We start from the raw sequence: 18,252 nt of genomic DNA, 5'->3' as shown, positions 1-18,252 counted from the left end.
AAACCAGAAAGCAGTGAGCAGGCCAAGGATGGAGAGGAGAAACCAGAAAGCATTGAACAAGCCAAAGATGGGGAGGAGAAACCAGAAAGCAGCGAACAAGCCAAGAATGGGGAGGAGAAACCAGAAAGCTGTGAGAAACAATCTGAAGTAGAGAACAAGGAAGAAGCTAACAAGGAGACTAAAGATGGAGAGGAGACACAGGAAGAAGCTGTAGATCAGGCTAAAGATGTAGAAGAGCCAGAGGAATCTCAAGAGGAGAAAAAGGAAGGGGAAGATAAAAAGGTTGATGATGGGAAGATAAAGGATGAAAGTGAGAAGCCAGCTAAAGACGATGGGGATAAGAAGAAAGGAGCTGAGGATCAATCTGCAGATGATGGGGATAGGAAGGAAGAAAAGGAGGAGCTGTCTAAAGAAGATGAAAAAGAAGGAGATGAGGAACAGGCTAAGTCTCTACAGGAAGTCTCTGAGGAGCAAAGTAGCAGTGACAAGGACAATACGAATACATCAGAGGAGCAGCCTACAGAAACTGTGGTGGAAAACAACAATGAGAAAACAAAAAATGACCATCAAGATGTAGCTGAGGAGCAGAACAAAGGTAGTAAAGAACAAGATGCACCAAAAGATGTCAGTAAGAATCCATCAACAGTGGCTGAAGAACAACAGGACAAAAAAGAAGCATAGGGTGTAAAACAAAATGACCAAAAAGGGGTGGGAGAAGAAAAGAAATGTGAATCCTGATCCACAGGCCCATCCAAAGTTTTGTGTGACATTTACTTTTCAATATCAAATTGGTAAACTTGGGTATACAGTACTTCTTTACTATTCTGTCTTGCTTTTTAAATGAACTAAAACATGCTTACACAACAACTGCAGATGTCTGGGTACAACACATATTTGCACTTTATTATGGCAGAATAATAGGACAGATCTTGGCAATTTTCCATATACAGTGCACTTTGTGGATGTTACAGGTCTCTTGGCTCAGATGTTTATAGTATGTGCAGATTTGGAAAATAACCAGCAAAGAATTTATAAAATTTAGTATGTATGTATAGAAAAACTAGGATCTATTCGTAATTTTAAGCACAAAAAAATATTTGAGCTTAAAACAACATTTAGGAATAGTTTAAAGTATAGTGCAGTCCTCACTAAAGAGATATCTTCCTTTCCAACAAAAGTAGTTGCATTATATAGAACACTGACAATACAAGATATATATGCAATATGTACATTTATTCTTCTCAGGTGTTGGAAGCTTCCATAAACATTTATGGGTCCAGCACCTAGTGGACAATTGTACATATAAACTGAAAGTTGAAAAACTGGGGGCACATCGGTAAATGATGAATTCCTGCTTTCTGTCTGGTAGTGTGGAAACGCTCCTAATATTCAGAATATTGCTTTTAATGATAACATTGTGCAGGAAAGTCACCCAAATGTGATTGCCACATTTTGGGGACAAATGCATCAGCTCTGAACTGAATGCATTTTTTGACAAACTTTTTAGCATAATTGTTAGTTCTTGGAGTTAGGTCTGTGTCTATCCTGTTACCTTTAGAGGATCCTTTTTCATAATGAGGCATTTGCACTACAAGTCACAGGAGAGCTGTTTTCAGGCAAGCAGAGTCTAGGGCACAAAAATTAAACTTCTTTCTTTGATTACCTCCTATTTGGGATTTATAAAGAAATTAAGAAGTATGGCATTTTCTATACCCTATCACTACCTCTGAAAATGATTGCTCATTATTCTTGGTTTTTTGCTTAATTATAAAGGTTTATTTTAAGATACTTTAACGCAATGATGCTATACAGTATTAAAAAACATAACCCAATTTTTATCAAATCTGTATTAATATGTGTCTGTTAACGGGTACATAAAGGCTATGGTTGTACAACCCCACTGATTGGATGTATAAACATAGCAGGTATTACAGTATACTCGGACAAATTAAAAACCAAAAGGTTAAGTAAAGTGTTAATCTGCTCCTGGTACAAGTACCATTTAATTTAAATGCCACAGACATTAGTTGCATTTAGCAGTTTAAAAACTACCTATTCTAGTAAAAAGATTTACACTCATTAAATAAACCAAGTTTAAGAGGATAACATTGCCCATGTTATTGCCAAGCATATCACAGCTTGGCTGCTCAGCTAAAGGTTCCGTAGGCCTAACAAGCCCAAGTTTAGAGAAACCTTTCAGTAGACTATTGCAATGCATGTAGTAGGTGCACAGAGGCTGTCTAATTATTCTACCTGTTTGAAATAGATGTGCTCTGTATACTTCATTACCTAGCGGAGGGAAAAGGTGTTTGAAATACATCACTTACACATAATATTATCATGCAGTACAGAGTTTGCTGTAATACAAATCCATGTTCAGAACATTTCTTTTCACTTGTTCCTGCAGTCCAGAGTCTCTGTAAGTAAAGAGGTGTGTGTGTGTATATATATATATGATGAGAACATGGACAAGTGAAAACAAATTGTGCTCAAAGTGCATTTGTCCTTTAAATATATTATGTACCAACTCAAGAATGTAAAGAAATACAATCGTGCAGCAAAATACAAGTTTATGGTTCCAATATCTATATTTGTTACAGTTCTGGAAATGAAAAATCCTTAAGAGCTACAATCCATGTTAAAAGAGCTATCTACCACCTTTGCCAGAAAACACTGGCAATTTGTCAGTGACCAGGACATACTAAATGTTTACATGTCAGATCTGTAGCCTACACAACTGCCTTCATCACCTACCCCAAAGGAATAAGGCAAACTCTGATCTGGCTATTAACTTTAACTATGCATTTGACTTCTGTAGTCTTTTTTTTTTTTTTGCTATTTTTCTACTATTTGTACTTTTTTTCTAAACATTGTTGCTTTTTTGTCTATAAATTTGCCAATAAACATATGGCTAAATTAAATGTCTGGCTTGTTACTATTTTTTATTATCAATTGTCAAAAATGCTGTGATACTTTTAGAATTATATCTGGTAGCTTTAGTCTACAGCAGTATTGCCCAACCTTTTTTCATCTAGGGGCCGCAAAACTTGTGGGCCACAATGCAAACAAACTTTAAAAACGTATGTTTAAAACTAGAAGTAGTAAGTAAGTGGCCAGATATGTGTGACAGGGTAGCACAGTATGATAGGTATAGTTTTTCTAATCTTGTGGTGGCGCTACAGCAATAACATTTTAGGGAGCCTCAAGAGTCCCCCCCACTACATTTTATTATACCTACAGCTCCCCTTTCAAGAGAAATTGGGGTTTATTGTGTTTATATATTACAGGGCACCTCATGGTATGATAGGAGTGAAAACATTTAGGTTGAGGGAGGTAGCCATAGGAGTCCCCCACTTATCCTACATCTCCCTCTATTGGTAAAGAGAAATTGGGTGCACAGAAGGTAAGTGGCCAGCTATGTGTGACAAGATAGCACGGTATGACAAGTATAGTTTTTGTATCTTGTGATGGCGCCGTATTGATAACATTTTAGGGGTAGTCCTGCACTTGCAGCTACATTTCCCTTTTTCTTACAGAAAAATTGGGGTTCATAGAGAGTTAGGGGATAGCTAAAAGTGACAGGGTAGCATTATTTGATGAGTATAACATTTTATTGGGGGGGGGGGGGGGGCAAAAGGGGTTTCCTACTGGCTTCTACATTTCCAGTTGCTAACATCTCTCTGTTTGAGAAATTGGGGTTCAGAGAAGGTTCATGAAAAGATCACCATTTATTAAACTTATGTTTTAGTAGGGGCCAGCCCTAATGTATCAAAGTAAGAGCTTTCAAAACGCCAACTACTATAAAAGTAACACGTCTGAAACCCCACCCACACAAACCACTGGAAAGTCAAAAATACACAAGCAAGATATACAAGCAAACATCACAAAACTTACAAAACATTACCATGATAAAGTAATACAAATGCTTCAAAATGCATGTTAAATGTTTAAATTAAGTATTGATATAAGGGAGATGGATGGAAATTTATGGAAGTTTAGACTGTGATCATTTGCAATAACTGGCCAATTTCAATAAATACCTTTCTTTATAGAGGACCTGTATAGTATAGATACACTGATGTAACAAAAAAAAAACTCAGATCAGATTGTTGTTAGATTGCCCAGGGGAGTGGAGCTTTTAGCATGCATAAGCACGCTTAAGTTGTTGCACAGTAGGGTGGAGGAGTATCTTCCTTCATTAAAGCATTGAATCATTTCAGAAAGTTACCTTCTAGCGGTATCTGGATTGGTTAATATGTATCAATTGAAGTGAAGGAGTTTTAAAAAAGTGCAAAGTGTGCAACACTTTCATTACTCATAAGGTAGTCAGTATTTAAACAAATCTGAACACAAACAAAAAAATGTAATAAGTTGCAGCTTACAAGTCAGTTGGCTGTGTTAGTTTGATGATCCCACCAATAAACACTTCTTGTGCTTTGGTGACAACGCTAACTTACTATATTGTATCTATGGAAGGGCAGTGTGATAACCCACCCTAGGCATCTTTGTTACCTGGACTACCATCTGTCCCTTTCATTTCCATTGCACATGAGGAGGTGTTTTGTTGTTCACATAGGGCATAAGGTTTGGAGAGCTAACTTTGGAGACAAGTACACACTGCCCCCCACAAGACATTGCTTGCTAAACTAATGGCACAACCAAAACTTTAAGGCTGTTACTCAAAGGGTAGAAACTCCAATGGGCTAATTTAACTGATTTATGGAGTAGGGCAAAGGCAGGAGAGGAATGTACAAAAAAGAAAGCAGAATGAATAAATAAAAAAAAGAAGAAGGAAGGAAAGGGGAGCTGTTGAGTAAGCAGAGGAAAGATTGGGAAGAGAAACCAGGAGAAGACTGAGGCTAACAGGAAGGAGAACAGGTAGACAGAGAGGTACAAAGTGGAAGCTAAAATAGGAACCCTGGGGTCCTTTGGGACATGTCGCAGGCCAAAAGCCTTTTGGGTGTATGCGTAAACACGCATACTTTTAAGGCATGAGCAGCCTCTCAGAAAAATAAAAACAGGAAAACAAAAGTAGCTTACAATGTAACACCACTCAAATCATGATTAAACCTATGGTAGAGAACCAAGCAAAAACCCAGAAAAAATAAAAAAAGCATGAGAAAAGTAAGACCAACAGCCTTTTCGATTCGATGTATACCGATACATAGCCTGAGGTCACAGATGGACAGGCATCACTGACATTCTGTAAATCCACTGCTGTTGCTTAGGATAGTGTGGGTTTGCATGAAATATTTATTAGGCCACAGAGATCAATACATTCTGTCAAATATTTCAGGATTAAGTCTGTTCAGCTGCGTTAGAAAGTTCAAGGTACCCTAAAAGTTAGGAAAAAGATAACCATATTGGATAGCTGAAAATCAGACGGACACTGCATGTAGTGTTGTAGAGAAACAGTCTTAATGGAAGAAAGATCAAAGAAGAAAAAATGGATGAAGACAACACATCCATCCTCCTAGCAGACCATAAAAAAACGGAGGTACATTGGTGGTAAGAGGGTTTATCTTGGGCTAGCCTTCAGTTTTTTTTGTTTTTTTTTTGGCAATGCCTAATCCCCCTGTAGCACCAGTATAAAGAATAAATAACTTTTGTAATCACTCAATTGATGAGAAAAAGCAATTCAGTAAATGATGTGGACATTTATTAGGAACTAGAAGGTAAAATAGATTCTATTCCACAGAAGGCTTTATGTTTTTCCCCATATTTGCTCTCACCTTTACAGCTCATCACAAGGTCTTCAAAGAACAAATATGTAATCACAAGCTTGTGAAAGAGGTCATTGCGATTTTAGCTTCTGACATTACAAAAATGTGTAAATGATAAATAGAGTAAACCAAAGTGGATATTTACTTATTGCCTAACCTACATGAAATGTGTTTGCAGATTATCCTGGTCATCCCTTGCTACTTTTTTTCCCTAAGAAAAAGTTTCAATAAGTCTTTACTTGCTGTGAAGTATAAATATATTCAATAGGTTCATTAGAGTTTTAGTGATATAATTGACTGTCTGACAAAGTAATCTGAAAACCTATTACTAGAATTTCATAAACACCATGTTGTTTTCAATATGTAGCCTTTATTAAAATAATACCAAATGATCCTGGGGGCACTTTTTACAGCTGCCATGATATTTTTGTTCAGAAACTGTCACAGTCACTGTACGACAGCATATATCAATTTAGTTGTTTGTCTCCTAGCTAAATGTAACGCCAGGTCAGAAGATGCAATGTCCTGGCCTAATGTTAGTTTAAGTTCAAAGGAAGGAGGTAGATTCAGACAATTAGTGTACTTGTCCTTTAGGTCAGCCAATGGCAATCATTCAAACGCTAAACTTCCTTCATTAACAGAGGACATAATACCACATTCTGTTACACATCTATGTAACTCATATGGGTATCTGTTGTTGGTTGTCCCAGAGCATGGTCCTACTTCAATTACAAATACCTAAACACAAACATATAAAACTGTAGTCCTGGATGTGTGCCTGTATTTGCAGTGTACTACTACAGAACAATTAGAAAAATCAACCAATTTGCTTGAAGATGTGACAGCTTTATAAACATCTTGGTTGGATGACAAGGTACTTCCAGTACTATAATGTACAAATGCGAATGATCTCCAGGTTATCACACTCTTGGTATTGAGGCTCCTCCTGAATCTGCCAAATATCTTTAGAAAAAGTTTGTAGTTTGGCAAGAGGAAAGCTATGTACGGATGTGTCATTGAAGATATCACTGTACTTCGGGCACTCTGGAAATTCTGATTCTTCTACAGCCTGTAAACTCTGTGGTGAAATGAAAGACAATACATCACATTAGACATTATTTCATGCTAAATACATATACAGTAACATGCACTACCATCAGTGCTCTGTCCATAACCATTTACAACTTTCAAGTCATAAACATGCTGAATGTCCTTAAAAAAAAATAGGTTTTCTATAAAGCTAAAAGTTGTTCATTGAGCCTTGCTACCCCCAGTTCATGCTTTTGGGTTCAACGTTTTTCCTCTTAATTTATAGTTGGATGGGTATACTGCACATTCTGGTATGTACTTTCTGTACTTAGGATACATAGCAAAATAAAGACAAAATTCCCACGTACCTATTGCCCTACAGCCCTTACAAAGAAAACATGAAAGCTGCCTCTCGTTCCAAAAATGCTTTTTGTCTGGCTGACATGTTGACTTTCTGGTCTTGTTTTACCCAGTGTCTTACTTTAATTCAACTTTACAGATCCACATAGAAGGTCCAAGTATTAAAGTACTAAATGCAGTCGGTCAGTCACCAAGCTCTCCAAACATAGATTACCAATAACATAGTAAAGAACTGAAGCTTTAGCATCCCCTATACATGTTAAGAGTCATACTAAAAAGAAAAGCTTTTACATCCTGAGCAAAAACATTTATATTTTTTAACAGTAATGGGTTGCAAAAAAAAAAAAAAAAACTTGAACTATTAAGCTTACCTTGTAAATATAGGTATAGTCTCTTTGCAAAATTCTGGATAGCAATCTAGAAATTAAAATATTGTATATATGTAGCATAAGAAAACCATCCATAGAAAATCAAATTGAAGAGTGTTATATATTTTTTTTTCTATGCACATATGTTGTTTCTTAGATATGGATACCAATAGATCATGTTACAGAAAAGTCTATAAAATCAGATGTAGCTGATTACTAGAATACTGGCTATGTTAGTTTATTTTTTTCAGGCTAATAACATTTTCAGCAATTACAGAAAATACTTTTTGACCTTGCCGGAAATGGAGATTCTTTTTTTACATCCTATAGGCTGACCTGAAAAGTTTAAAATCTAGAGTGGTAACCATGGATCCGCCCATAGATAAATTGAAAGAGTGGGTGCAAACACAAAACTCGAGTGGTATTTGCTAATACAGAAAATAAGTCTGAAAAAATTAATAACTAACACCACCACCATAAACAGGTGTTATAGTCAGCGTAAGATGTGTGTATGTGTTTCTGCATGTCTGCTTGTATTTATAGATAAGAACAAGAGTACCTAACTAGTGTAACTTTATGACATTTTCCTCTATATATAGTAACAAAGTCTATACAGAATGCTGACATTGCTAAATACAGAATATTCAGCAATGAATCGCCATCAGTGATTTTGCTTTAAACATTGTCATGGCTATAATTGCACACATTTTTTACAGCTTACCGTTCTTCAATGCCTTTAAAACTGTTGCCAATAATAATCATTTGAGACAAAGCCTCCACTGACCAGTTCTTCCACAGCAAGTTATTGTAAAGAGCTTTACCACAATGCACCATGAAGAACACTGTGGGTTTCTGTACAGCATGCTTTCCCTCCTAGAATGATAAGACAGCCTTCCTAAACATCTACTAGTAACTATATATACTTAAAAAGCAATAGCACATGACTGTAAAATTTCCAGTGGAATTTGGGTATTTGGTAAAGCAGCACAAGGAGCTGTTCAATCCTTATTACTGATGTCAGGTTACCAAATCTTACACATCGCTCATTATTTTACCAAGTAGGTTCAACAGGAAGTAGTTGCCTATAGGAATCAATAGGAAGACGAATAAGATATTGTAAAACTTTCAATAAAAAGTGATCAACACAGAAATAGGAAGGCTTCTTTTGCTGTTGATGACTCCCGGTTTTTAGGGAACTTGGCGGGTAGCTTGTTCCAAACATCCAGGAGAATTTATCAGAGTTCTTCTATGGTTTTAGGCTCTCAGTTGCTTTGGTCTCCTCATGTTATCCCAGGCAGAGATCAAGGCACTGTGAGGGCTGTACTAACTTCTCCAGGGCTAGTTCTTCACTTTAATTAACATAGTTTTTTGGTGCTATGTTTTGGAACATTACCCTGCTGCAGAATTAATTCTGAATGAGACTCCCCCCTGATGATACATTTCAGCATTAAGCAAACCATTAATTCCCAACAACTACATGCAGCCTAAAACCTCCAAGAAACCTCCATTACACTTTATAGCTGCTTGTAGCTAACGTACCAGGCATTAAAAACAGGGACAGGCGAGTACAATTGCAACCAGGCAGATGAGATTATTTTATTGCGGATGGGACATTGTCTGTCCCTTTATTTTTAAAACATCTACACCTTACTAAATATATATATAAACTGCCTAAAATAAATTAAGGAAACACTTAGTCAACACAGTATAAAGCTAATGGACTGGAGTACTGGATTACAAAGCCATTGATGCCACTGACTTGCCCTCTTGGACCCTCTGAGAACGTACTGGTGCATCAAACTCCGCAAACTAATGTTGCAGACTGTCCAGAAGCTCAATGATACCCCAATCTAGTTCACACATTTTTTGGGTAATATATATAAAGCATATATATATATATTTTTTTTTAATATAGACCTACTCAATATGAACCTATACTTTTTTTTCGACTACATATGTCAGTTATAGTCTTCACCTGCAACTACATTCTGTAATTCATGATTGGTTGCCCTGCAAATTACAAATCCTTTACTATATTACCAACTTTTCTGACAAAAAATCAACAGCACTTCATTAGCATACCTCATTTTTTAAAATAACCTTGAGGTCCAGTTCTTGAAGCACAGAAATCTCTAATGAGGAAAATATTGGGTCATAAACGTAACACTGCTGCCGTGGAATCTGAAGAAAAAACACATTGTATTTAATCTATATCAAACACTGTGCAGGGATTGCATTGAATTTGATTGATTTGGTCATTTTTTTTTTTTTATATAAAATCAAATTAGACAAAGAAATATATTATAAGTGCAATTAAAATTATAACACATGCATAATAAAATGCATAATAAAATGCATTTTGTAACCCGTCAAAAGTACCGTATATACCTTTATTTCCTAGCAAACCTATTTCTAGTGGCCCAGGAAGATACTAAGCCTAAGCATAAAATGCTTGCAATCCTTGGTTCTATCCCAAAATTACACCTCCTCCCAATCACACTACCTCCCCAATATCACTTAAAATACAGCACCAGGATTTCTGAAGTTAAGAGTATTACTGATGGTTTTTAAATGCAATTTAATAATCAGATGACTACAAGGCAGATCCACACATTTAGCAATCAACTTGATAAAAGTGTTCCCAAGCAAACATCAGCATTTTTAAAACAGAGAATGATAAATATTGGTAATGTTTTCTAGTAGAGACAAAGAAACCTGATTTCTTTTTTATGCCATTTTGCATTTGTTGCAGATTTCCCTCCAATTTTACCCTAAATGCGAATGAAAATTTGGCACGTTTTACATGATTTTGCCCCAAATGCAAGACCACATTATCCTCCCTAGCGGTAACCCTGAGTGAGACTCGGGGTAGAAAAAAGTTGCTACAAGTGGTAACCCCAAGTCACGCTTGGGGTTGGAACACCTAGGGAAGGTTAGTAAATAGAGCGCTTACCTGATCTGCCAGGGTCCCGCGTCGCGATCTCCGTCTTCTTTCTTCTTCTGCATCCGATGTGTACATTCTGGCCGGGCGGGGCAGGAAATTTAAAATCCATTTGCATTGCATTCAATACAAAATAACTGTATTGAATGCAATACATTGGATTTTTATGTGTAAAAGCAGTACATTGTTTTCAAGAACATTTATTTTACAGTATATATAATAGTATGAGTATAATATGTATTTTTTTTTTTTTTTTTTTAATACATTTTTTTTTTTAAATATATAGATTTTTAATGTAGACATATTTTAGACATATAAAACCGGAAAGAAATAAACCGCTAGGGAGGTTAAACAATGGCAATCCACAATCCCCCCTGCTTTGTGCTGCGTTCTTGTTACCTTAAAGTGTTCCAGAAAGAGCAGTAAGAACGCCAGCTGATGTCGTGATATGACACATGAAGAAAAATTTCCCAGACCATAACACACACATTCATAGTCTTGCAGATAACAGTGAGAGGCTACAGCTTCCTCAAGGCAATGATTTTTCATTAGTTCTCCATTTTCACTGTTGGCTTTTGAAACTTCTGGAGCTATAGTTTGACATTTGTGAAGACAACCTAGGGGGAAATATTTATAATGTCACTGCAGTTGTAGATTGCTTGTAAAACTGTGTCAATAAATCTCAGCATTGCAACATTATTCTGTACAAAAAGTTTTATTTAGTTATAGCAATACATTATTGTAATGCCAACCTGAAAGAAATGACAGGTTATTTCAAATGACAATATTTCACATGAAAGCACTTTACTTTAAAAGTTACAGATATTTCTCTAAACTTCAATTGTATCCAATAGTTATGATAATGGGCTGGTAAAGGAACATTTTTTATTGTAATGCATTACCTGTAAAGTTTTGATATGGTTTCAGAGATCAATGGGCAATAGAAAAGCTTAAAAGTCATATTGATATAGGTACTTATATGTGTAAAAAAGTGAATGTGACTGTGTTGGCTGTGTTTGATCTTTTTTGTGTTGCACTACATGTGGTCCTATTGAAGTGGAATTTAACTGCAGGTAAAACACAGCTTTTTCTTGTCAAACACGCATATGACAAAAACCCCCATCAACATAAGCCCTTAACCCCCCAGCGGTAATCCGGAGTCTGACTCGGGGTACCTAAAAGCAGGGTAAAAACCCACTTACCTTGATCCGTCGATGCCCCCCGGCGTCCTGCTGGTCCCTGCAGGTCCTGGTACACGTCTGCCTCCTCTGATCTCCAGCCACAAAGTGCAGATTCAATCTACGGGGTTTCCCGGTGACGTCCGTACATGTGTTGATGCGACCGGGGCTTAGCAGCGGGAAATTCAAATCATTTTGTATTGGATTCAATAAAAAATAGCTGTATTGAGTCCAATACAAGGAAATATTCATATATGTATAATAATATTATATATGCTACTATACAGTTACATTACATGTTTAAATATTTTTTTAACAGATTTTTGTGTTTTGTTATTTAAAGTTTATTAAATAAATGTATTAAATACCAGTGAGCTATGCCTAAGAATTACAGCCCACAATGAAAAATACATTTCCAAAAAATTGTACCGCTTTTTGCATGGAAATTTGGACAGAAATAAACCGCTAGGGAGGTTAAACTGATAATTAATTAAAGATGAAGTGACCCTCAGTGTACAAATATTAGAAGTACAAATAGAGCAATTATATTAAATTAGAAACATAGGGCCTGATTTATTAAAGCTCTCCAAGGACTAGATAGGATACACTTTCATCAGAGAAGCTGGGTGATCCAGCAAACCTGGAATGGATCTGGTCCAGGATTGAAAACATTTGATAACAAATAGCAAATGACTTTTAAGAAAACCATTCCAGGTTTGCTGGATAACCCAGCTTTACTGATGTAAGTGTATCCTCTCCAGCCTTGGAGAGCTTTAATAAATCAGCTCCATAGTGAGATACACAGAGCAGACAACAAAATGAAAACTCCCATTTATACAAATTGTGATGGATAACTTTAAGGCACCTTGTGTTAGTAGATTATCAATTGCATGCACTTGTTGTCTGCAATTACTTTCTAAAATCACCCTATTTTTCCCACTGTATTTCTTTACCTGGGCATATGCTACAATGTACTTACCCTTACAGGATTCCCAATAATCAGATATTCTGAGATTTTCCCTGTTGGAAGAAAAAAATATTTCACAGTCAACACACACTGCCACAAAGTTATAAATTTATAATATTATAACAATATAATATAATATTTATAACAAGAAGCCTTCAGGAGGCAAATGTCTACAGTATTACCTTTAGCCCAGTCTCCAGGATTCTGTACCTGGAAGCCTGGAAGTTCCTAACTCTGCCCATGTAAAAACACATTTCTATGTATACATGCAACTGAAGATTTAGAAGAATAATAGCAATGTTTTCCTTACAGTGGTTAGATATTCACTAAGTGACTTAAAATAAAATGTATTATATTAAAATATATTTATGTTTGCCCAGAATAAATGAGAACAGGTCCAATAAAATAAATATATATATACAGGTTTACTTACACTGTGACACTGATTCTTTTAATGACATCTTTAACATTTCCAGACAGACCCAGCTGGCAATGTTGTGCAGATCCTTCAGTTTTATAAACAGATTTTTCTTTAATTTGCTGGGCCTTTTTGCTGGCCTTTTTCTTGCTTACCACCTGCCAAGAATCTGACTCCATGCCTGAGAACAGTGAAGACACCTAAAGACAGACAAAAAGTTTACTAATAAAGCCAAAACATTATAAAACAAAAAAAATTCTTAACTAATTTTCTGCAGTTACCTATGCAGTTTAATACTCATGAATATATAACTAGCGAGCAAAATATCTGCCCAAACATGTCCACTGAGATTTATTTGATCTATATCTGATTGAGCATTCCTTCTTAAGTATTTGTATCTTTGTTTACTACATGTGGGTTACATGTTTACTACAGTGGGTTAGATGGAGAGGGAAATGGGAGTCTGGCTGCTGACTTTTTACAAAAGTCAAAATTTGCATCTAAGTTATAGTGTTGTTTATTGTAATTAGATTGCATATTTAACAGAAAGGAGGAATATGTTTAAATAGCTGATGGATTATGACCCTATTTAATGTACAGCGCTGCGTAATATGTTGGCGCTATATAAATCCTGTTTAATAATAATAATAATAATAATAATAAAAAGGTGCTGTTTAAATGCTTTAAGGTTACAAGCACCCCAGGTAATCCTCCAAGGTCCTTTACCTACAATTCCTGCAGTTGTGGTTACTTTCAGGTTACTGCATGACATTTTTATTTACATTGATTATTAATAATGGGTTAAATAACAAAAAATACGATATTTTGGGAGAGTTAGGCCATCCAGGAGTTTTTACTACTGTCACTAACCTCCTCTGACAAAATGGGAAACTCAACCAACCAGACGTATCCTAAGGCTATGTACACACATCAGGGGATTCTCGCCTAATACGAACGCCCTGGCTTCTGTTGGGCAACACGTAACAATCTGACGTGTGTACAGAAGTCACCTGATGCCATGGATCATGGATCTTTCCCGAAGGATTCATGAACGACCAACAACGAACAACTGCAATAGACGTAAAGAGAGTAGAGCACAATGGGGTGCCGCTGGCTCATTCTCCCTTCTCCATAGAGCAGACCAGGGTTGTGTGTACTCATTCGCTCATATTTCAAAATATTGAATGTTTTTAGGTTTAGTTATGCTTTAAGTAATTAAAAACACATTTCTAACCTATCTAAACAATTCAACTAAAAGAAGTCAGAATGCCTATACATTCTTTATTTTTTCAAAATAAAGGGTTATTTATAACAAGCAGTAACTTCAATATACACCATCACTGATCTTTCTAGCTGCATGTACTGTGAAATAATTCATTCTCAAAGCTCAAACAACAAAGACTTGGATTCCAGACAACAATCAGCTGGTTTCTAGCAGTTTACAAACACAGGGAGACACACTACGGTGAATCTGCTGCCATGGGGGAAAAGATCAGTAGTTTCAGGGCTTGTGCTGTGAATTCAAGGATGAATTTCCTCACAATGGCTGGTGAGGACTTGTTTAATAGAGATAGTATTGCATGCTATGTAAATACTGTCATGTACATATGTGCAATTTCCTGGCACGTTTACAATTACATGGAATATTCACATTTAAATATTAGAATATGGCATAGAGAAAGGGGGGCGGGGTAGTAAATAGGGTGAAAATAGAATAAAGGGTGGAAGGAAGGAGAGAAAAGAGGTGCAGAGGGGCGCCGAGCTCACACAGGTGACAGAACAGCAGGTAAATGACAGCCGGTGGCACAGTGTGTTTACACAGAGCTGGGAAAGGGTTGACAAGCGGGATTTGTACAGCGACCATTACATTGCTTGGTCCAGCGTTCCACCAGCCTCCACACGTGTCCTTGCGTTTCAAACAACAGCAAACCCGGAAGAGTTTTTGCGTTCCAAGCCTCGCTCTCACTTCCTGGCAGCCAGCTGTGGGATGACGTATAAATCGTGTGACATTTGTTTGGAAAGTGAGGAAGGAAGTACTAGATAGTTTGACATGATAAAAGAAGAGCAGGTAGGAAGTGAAGAGTTCCCTTTATATACTGCTATCATACCAAGTAATGCGTGTCTGCTACTGTAAAGATCAGAAGACAACTTTTAATAGGATGTCTATGCTGGGACTTGTTGTTTTCTCGCTGTAATGAATTCCACCGATGGGTTGTCACACATTGTGCAGTCACTAACCTGCAGCCAGGATTTCAGGGATCGCAGACATTTGGGACAAGTATAACCCTGAGCATGTAGAAAGTGTATCTCAGATTCCTTAGAGGAGGATCTGTCTTCTTGTTATATATTAATATAGTTGCTTGTGTCCCCATCAGGTAGATTTATCTGCTGGCCATTATTACTGAGAAAGTGCCCACATTTCAGAGTTGTCCCCAGAACAGAAAGGGGGAGGGGATCTATTGAAGAGAAAACTAACATTGCTTTGGAAAATTTCCATTGACTTTCTGTTGTGTCAAGTCGTAAAGGCAAATTCCCTAAATGGTAGCTAGAAACAACAAATATCATTAAAATGATGATTATTGTGATAAATAATGTAGCAGTTTATGTTATTGTGGGCAGATTTCTGCTCACTTCCTGTCCACCATCCTTATACTATTACTAAGGGAGAATAAGTCAGTGTTGACTCCTGGTGGCCCCATGGATAGATTTCTACAGAACAATCTGAGGCTTCACGTGTTCATAACTCCTGTGATTGTGTTCAGATACATTTTTCTGCTTTTTTCCAAATGTCTTTACTAGTTAATTTGTTCTTTTCATGTCCATGTCCAAAATCAGACGTCAGCCTAGTCATATGGCATTATAGTGAAACATTGGCTTGACTGGTTGAAGGATCAGTGTGTTGGATTTTCATGCTGCCCATGGTATTATTATTATACAGCATTTATATAGCACCAACATATTACGCAGCGCTGTACATTAAATAGGTGTTACAAATGACAGACAGTGACACAGGAGGAGAGGACCCTGCCCCGAAGAGCTTACAATCTAGGAGTTAGCATTCATCATCAACATCAAAGTGTAAAGGCATCTTGCATGGGGTGCTTTCACATCCATACAAAGTGACAGAAAATCCAAAGCCTGACAGTCTTTGTACATATTATATCAGTAGATACAGCCAGAGGGTGGACAGCATCCATTCCAAGGTTCACATAATAGTATCCAAAATATTTTGACAAAGTCCAGGGTTTTCAGCAGCAGACCTTTTCCCATATTTATATATATTATAATAGCATCTAACATAAATCAATCATTTAGCTACAGGTCATTTGAAAATTCAGACACTTCACTGACCCAGATATGTTTTTTTCCTGCTAAAGAAAATGTTAGGAAGAGGAATTCTGTAGCTGCTACCCATCACTGCCCATCTGACTCTATGAGGTCTATTTATAAAGCAGTGAATCTGACATTGACAGAAATATTCCCTGGTGGAGAAAAATATATATTTAAGTTGGCTGTAGACTGTGATTTACAGGGAGTGGAATCTCTCATCAGTGATAGAGCTTGCAGTTGTCATGATGCTAAAGTAAATACAGTGAGAGTTCAGTTCCTCCTTTTATCTTGGACCCCCAATGACCTACAGAAAAATGGGGAGGGGGGGGGGTCTTAGTAATTATTATTATTAGTATTCTTCATATCACTAATCATAGACATAAGAGGGTACCTCCTCTACTGACCACCAATGTAAACACCATTCTTGATCTCACTGATCCTAGAATAAAGGGACCCATTTTACCACCAATATTGGGGAAAAAGTAAAGTGTCTCTCCTTCACTGACTATAAATGTGAGGAGGTTGTCTGCATTCTCTAACTGGTGACTCCAGTTGGAGACTCTGGAGTTGGAATACCTGGAAACTCCTCCAGGTTCATGTGTTTTTAATTGATTCCCCACCATAGAAGGTTTGGTGAATGTCTGATTCACTGATTTGTAAATAACCCCCTAGGTTACTATAGGAAATAGTAACAATCTTTCAGTAATCTCCCCAGAATTTTTTTAAACTGGATGAGAAGAAGCTGTGCTGCAGCAGTCACCGACTGGTGGTCCGTGAGATAGTATAATTTTGGTGGTCCACAGAAAAATTTGGACATTATTTGCAAATTTTATGTTTTATTAACAATAAAACAAAAATAATATTCTAACAAATTCTTATATTCTGAATGACAATTTTCACCTTTATATTGCACTAAATTCACAAACTGTACTAGAAACAGAAAAACAAGGGAGGCGCAGCGTGACGTCAGTGTAGTCCTAAGTTGTATGATCCGTACGCTTCGTACGTATTGTTTCCACCATTACACTCCACCAATGCCAATTCTCTTCCGATTGTTTTATTTTATTGTTTATTTCTCAGATGCTCTTTTATGTGGGTATGACCTTATCTGTGTATTTTTTTTAACTGGTATATTTAATGGCATCAAATAGTTTGACTTTGATAACTATCATTTCTTGTTTAGTCTTAGATTGTGGTGTAGGAGTAAGGTGTGTGTGGTGTAGTAGTGAGGCGTGTGGTGTAGTAGTGAGGTGTGTGTGGTGTAGCAGTGAGGCATGTTGGGTGGTAGTGAGGCGTGTGTGGTGTAGTAGTGAGGTGTGTGTGGTGTAGTAGTGAGGCGTGTGTGGTGTAGTAGTGAGGCGTGTGTGGTGTAGTAGTGAGGTGTGTGGTGTAGTAGTGTGGTGTAGCAGTGAGGTGTGTGTGGTGTAGTAGTGGTAGTAGTGAGGCATGTTGGGTGGTAGTGAGGTGTGTGTGGTGTAGTAGTGAGGCATGTTGGATGGTAGTGAGGCGTGTGTGGTGTAGTAGTGAGGTGTGTGGGGTAATAGTGACAGTACTCAACCCATACATTTTTTTCAAGCTGGGTGAGAAGAAATTGTAGGCGAGTGGCCACCCCTGTATTGTGACTAAACTTATCAGTAACCTCCAAAAAACAGCCGGGTGGCTGCTAAAAAGTGCCAGGTGGTGCACCCAGCTAAAAGGGGCTGGGGAGAACACTGAGTGAGGCGTGTCTGGTAATAGTGAGGCGTGTGGGGCGGTAGTGAGGCGAGTTACCATGCAGGTGTGAGGTATGGTAGTGCCATTCCCATTGTAGCTGGCTGTGTGGCGCCATGTTGAAGATACATTACAACACAATGATGGTATATAGGAACTATTGTACACTACCCAAATGTATGTTGACAAAGTAAGGCCAGTCCTCTGGCCTCCTAAATAAGGTGAATG

At 37.2% G+C, this 18,252-nt stretch overlaps 2 protein-coding genes across 2 annotated transcripts in view; one reads left to right on the top strand and one right to left on the bottom strand.

Annotated features, from left to right (window-relative positions):
• The window catches only part of LOC140332714 (clustered mitochondria protein homolog), a 33,961-nt gene extending 33,280 nt beyond the window's left edge, over positions 1-681 (top strand). The window contains exon 27 of the mRNA XM_072413908.1: positions 8-681. Coding sequence (XP_072270009.1) covers positions 8-681 — 674 coding nt within the window. The remainder of the gene's footprint in view (positions 1-7) is intronic.
• A 4,956-nt stretch (positions 682-5,637) lies between these two features.
• SRRD (SRR1 domain containing) lies at positions 5,638-14,950 on the bottom strand. The gene is made up of 8 exons (XM_072415434.1): positions 14,852-14,950; positions 13,000-13,184; positions 12,579-12,619; positions 10,821-11,038; positions 9,563-9,661; positions 8,202-8,353; positions 7,484-7,529; positions 5,638-6,801 (listed from the first exon to the last, which is right to left on the bottom strand). Exons 2-8 carry the CDS (start codon positions 13,161-13,163, stop codon positions 6,610-6,612), a joined length of 912 nt encoding a protein of 303 aa, XP_072271535.1. The 5' UTR covers positions 13,164-13,184; positions 14,852-14,950; the 3' UTR covers positions 5,638-6,609.
• Positions 14,951-18,252: the final 3,302 nt, after the last annotated feature.

The sequence above is a fragment of the Pyxicephalus adspersus genome, chromosome 6 (assembly GCF_032062135.1).
Source record: "Pyxicephalus adspersus chromosome 6, UCB_Pads_2.0, whole genome shotgun sequence".
Lineage (NCBI taxonomy): Eukaryota > Metazoa > Chordata > Amphibia > Anura > Pyxicephalidae > Pyxicephalus > Pyxicephalus adspersus.
The sequence above is the reverse complement of the archived record's forward strand: the minus strand, read 5'-3'. Positions and strand labels throughout refer to the sequence as shown.

Coding starts and splice junctions, on each gene's coding strand:
- SRRD (XM_072415434.1), bottom strand. CDS start 13,163: ATGGAGTCAGATTCTTGGCAGGTGGTAAGCAAGAAAAAGGCCAGCAAA. Junction 11,039..12,578: donor TTATTGGGAATCCTGTAAGG/GTAAGTACATTG, acceptor ATTTCCCCCTAG/GTTGTCTTCACAAATGTCAA. Junction 6,802..7,483: donor ACTATACCTATATTTACAAG/GTAAGCTTAATA, acceptor ATTTCACCACAG/AGTTTACAGGCTGTAGAAGA.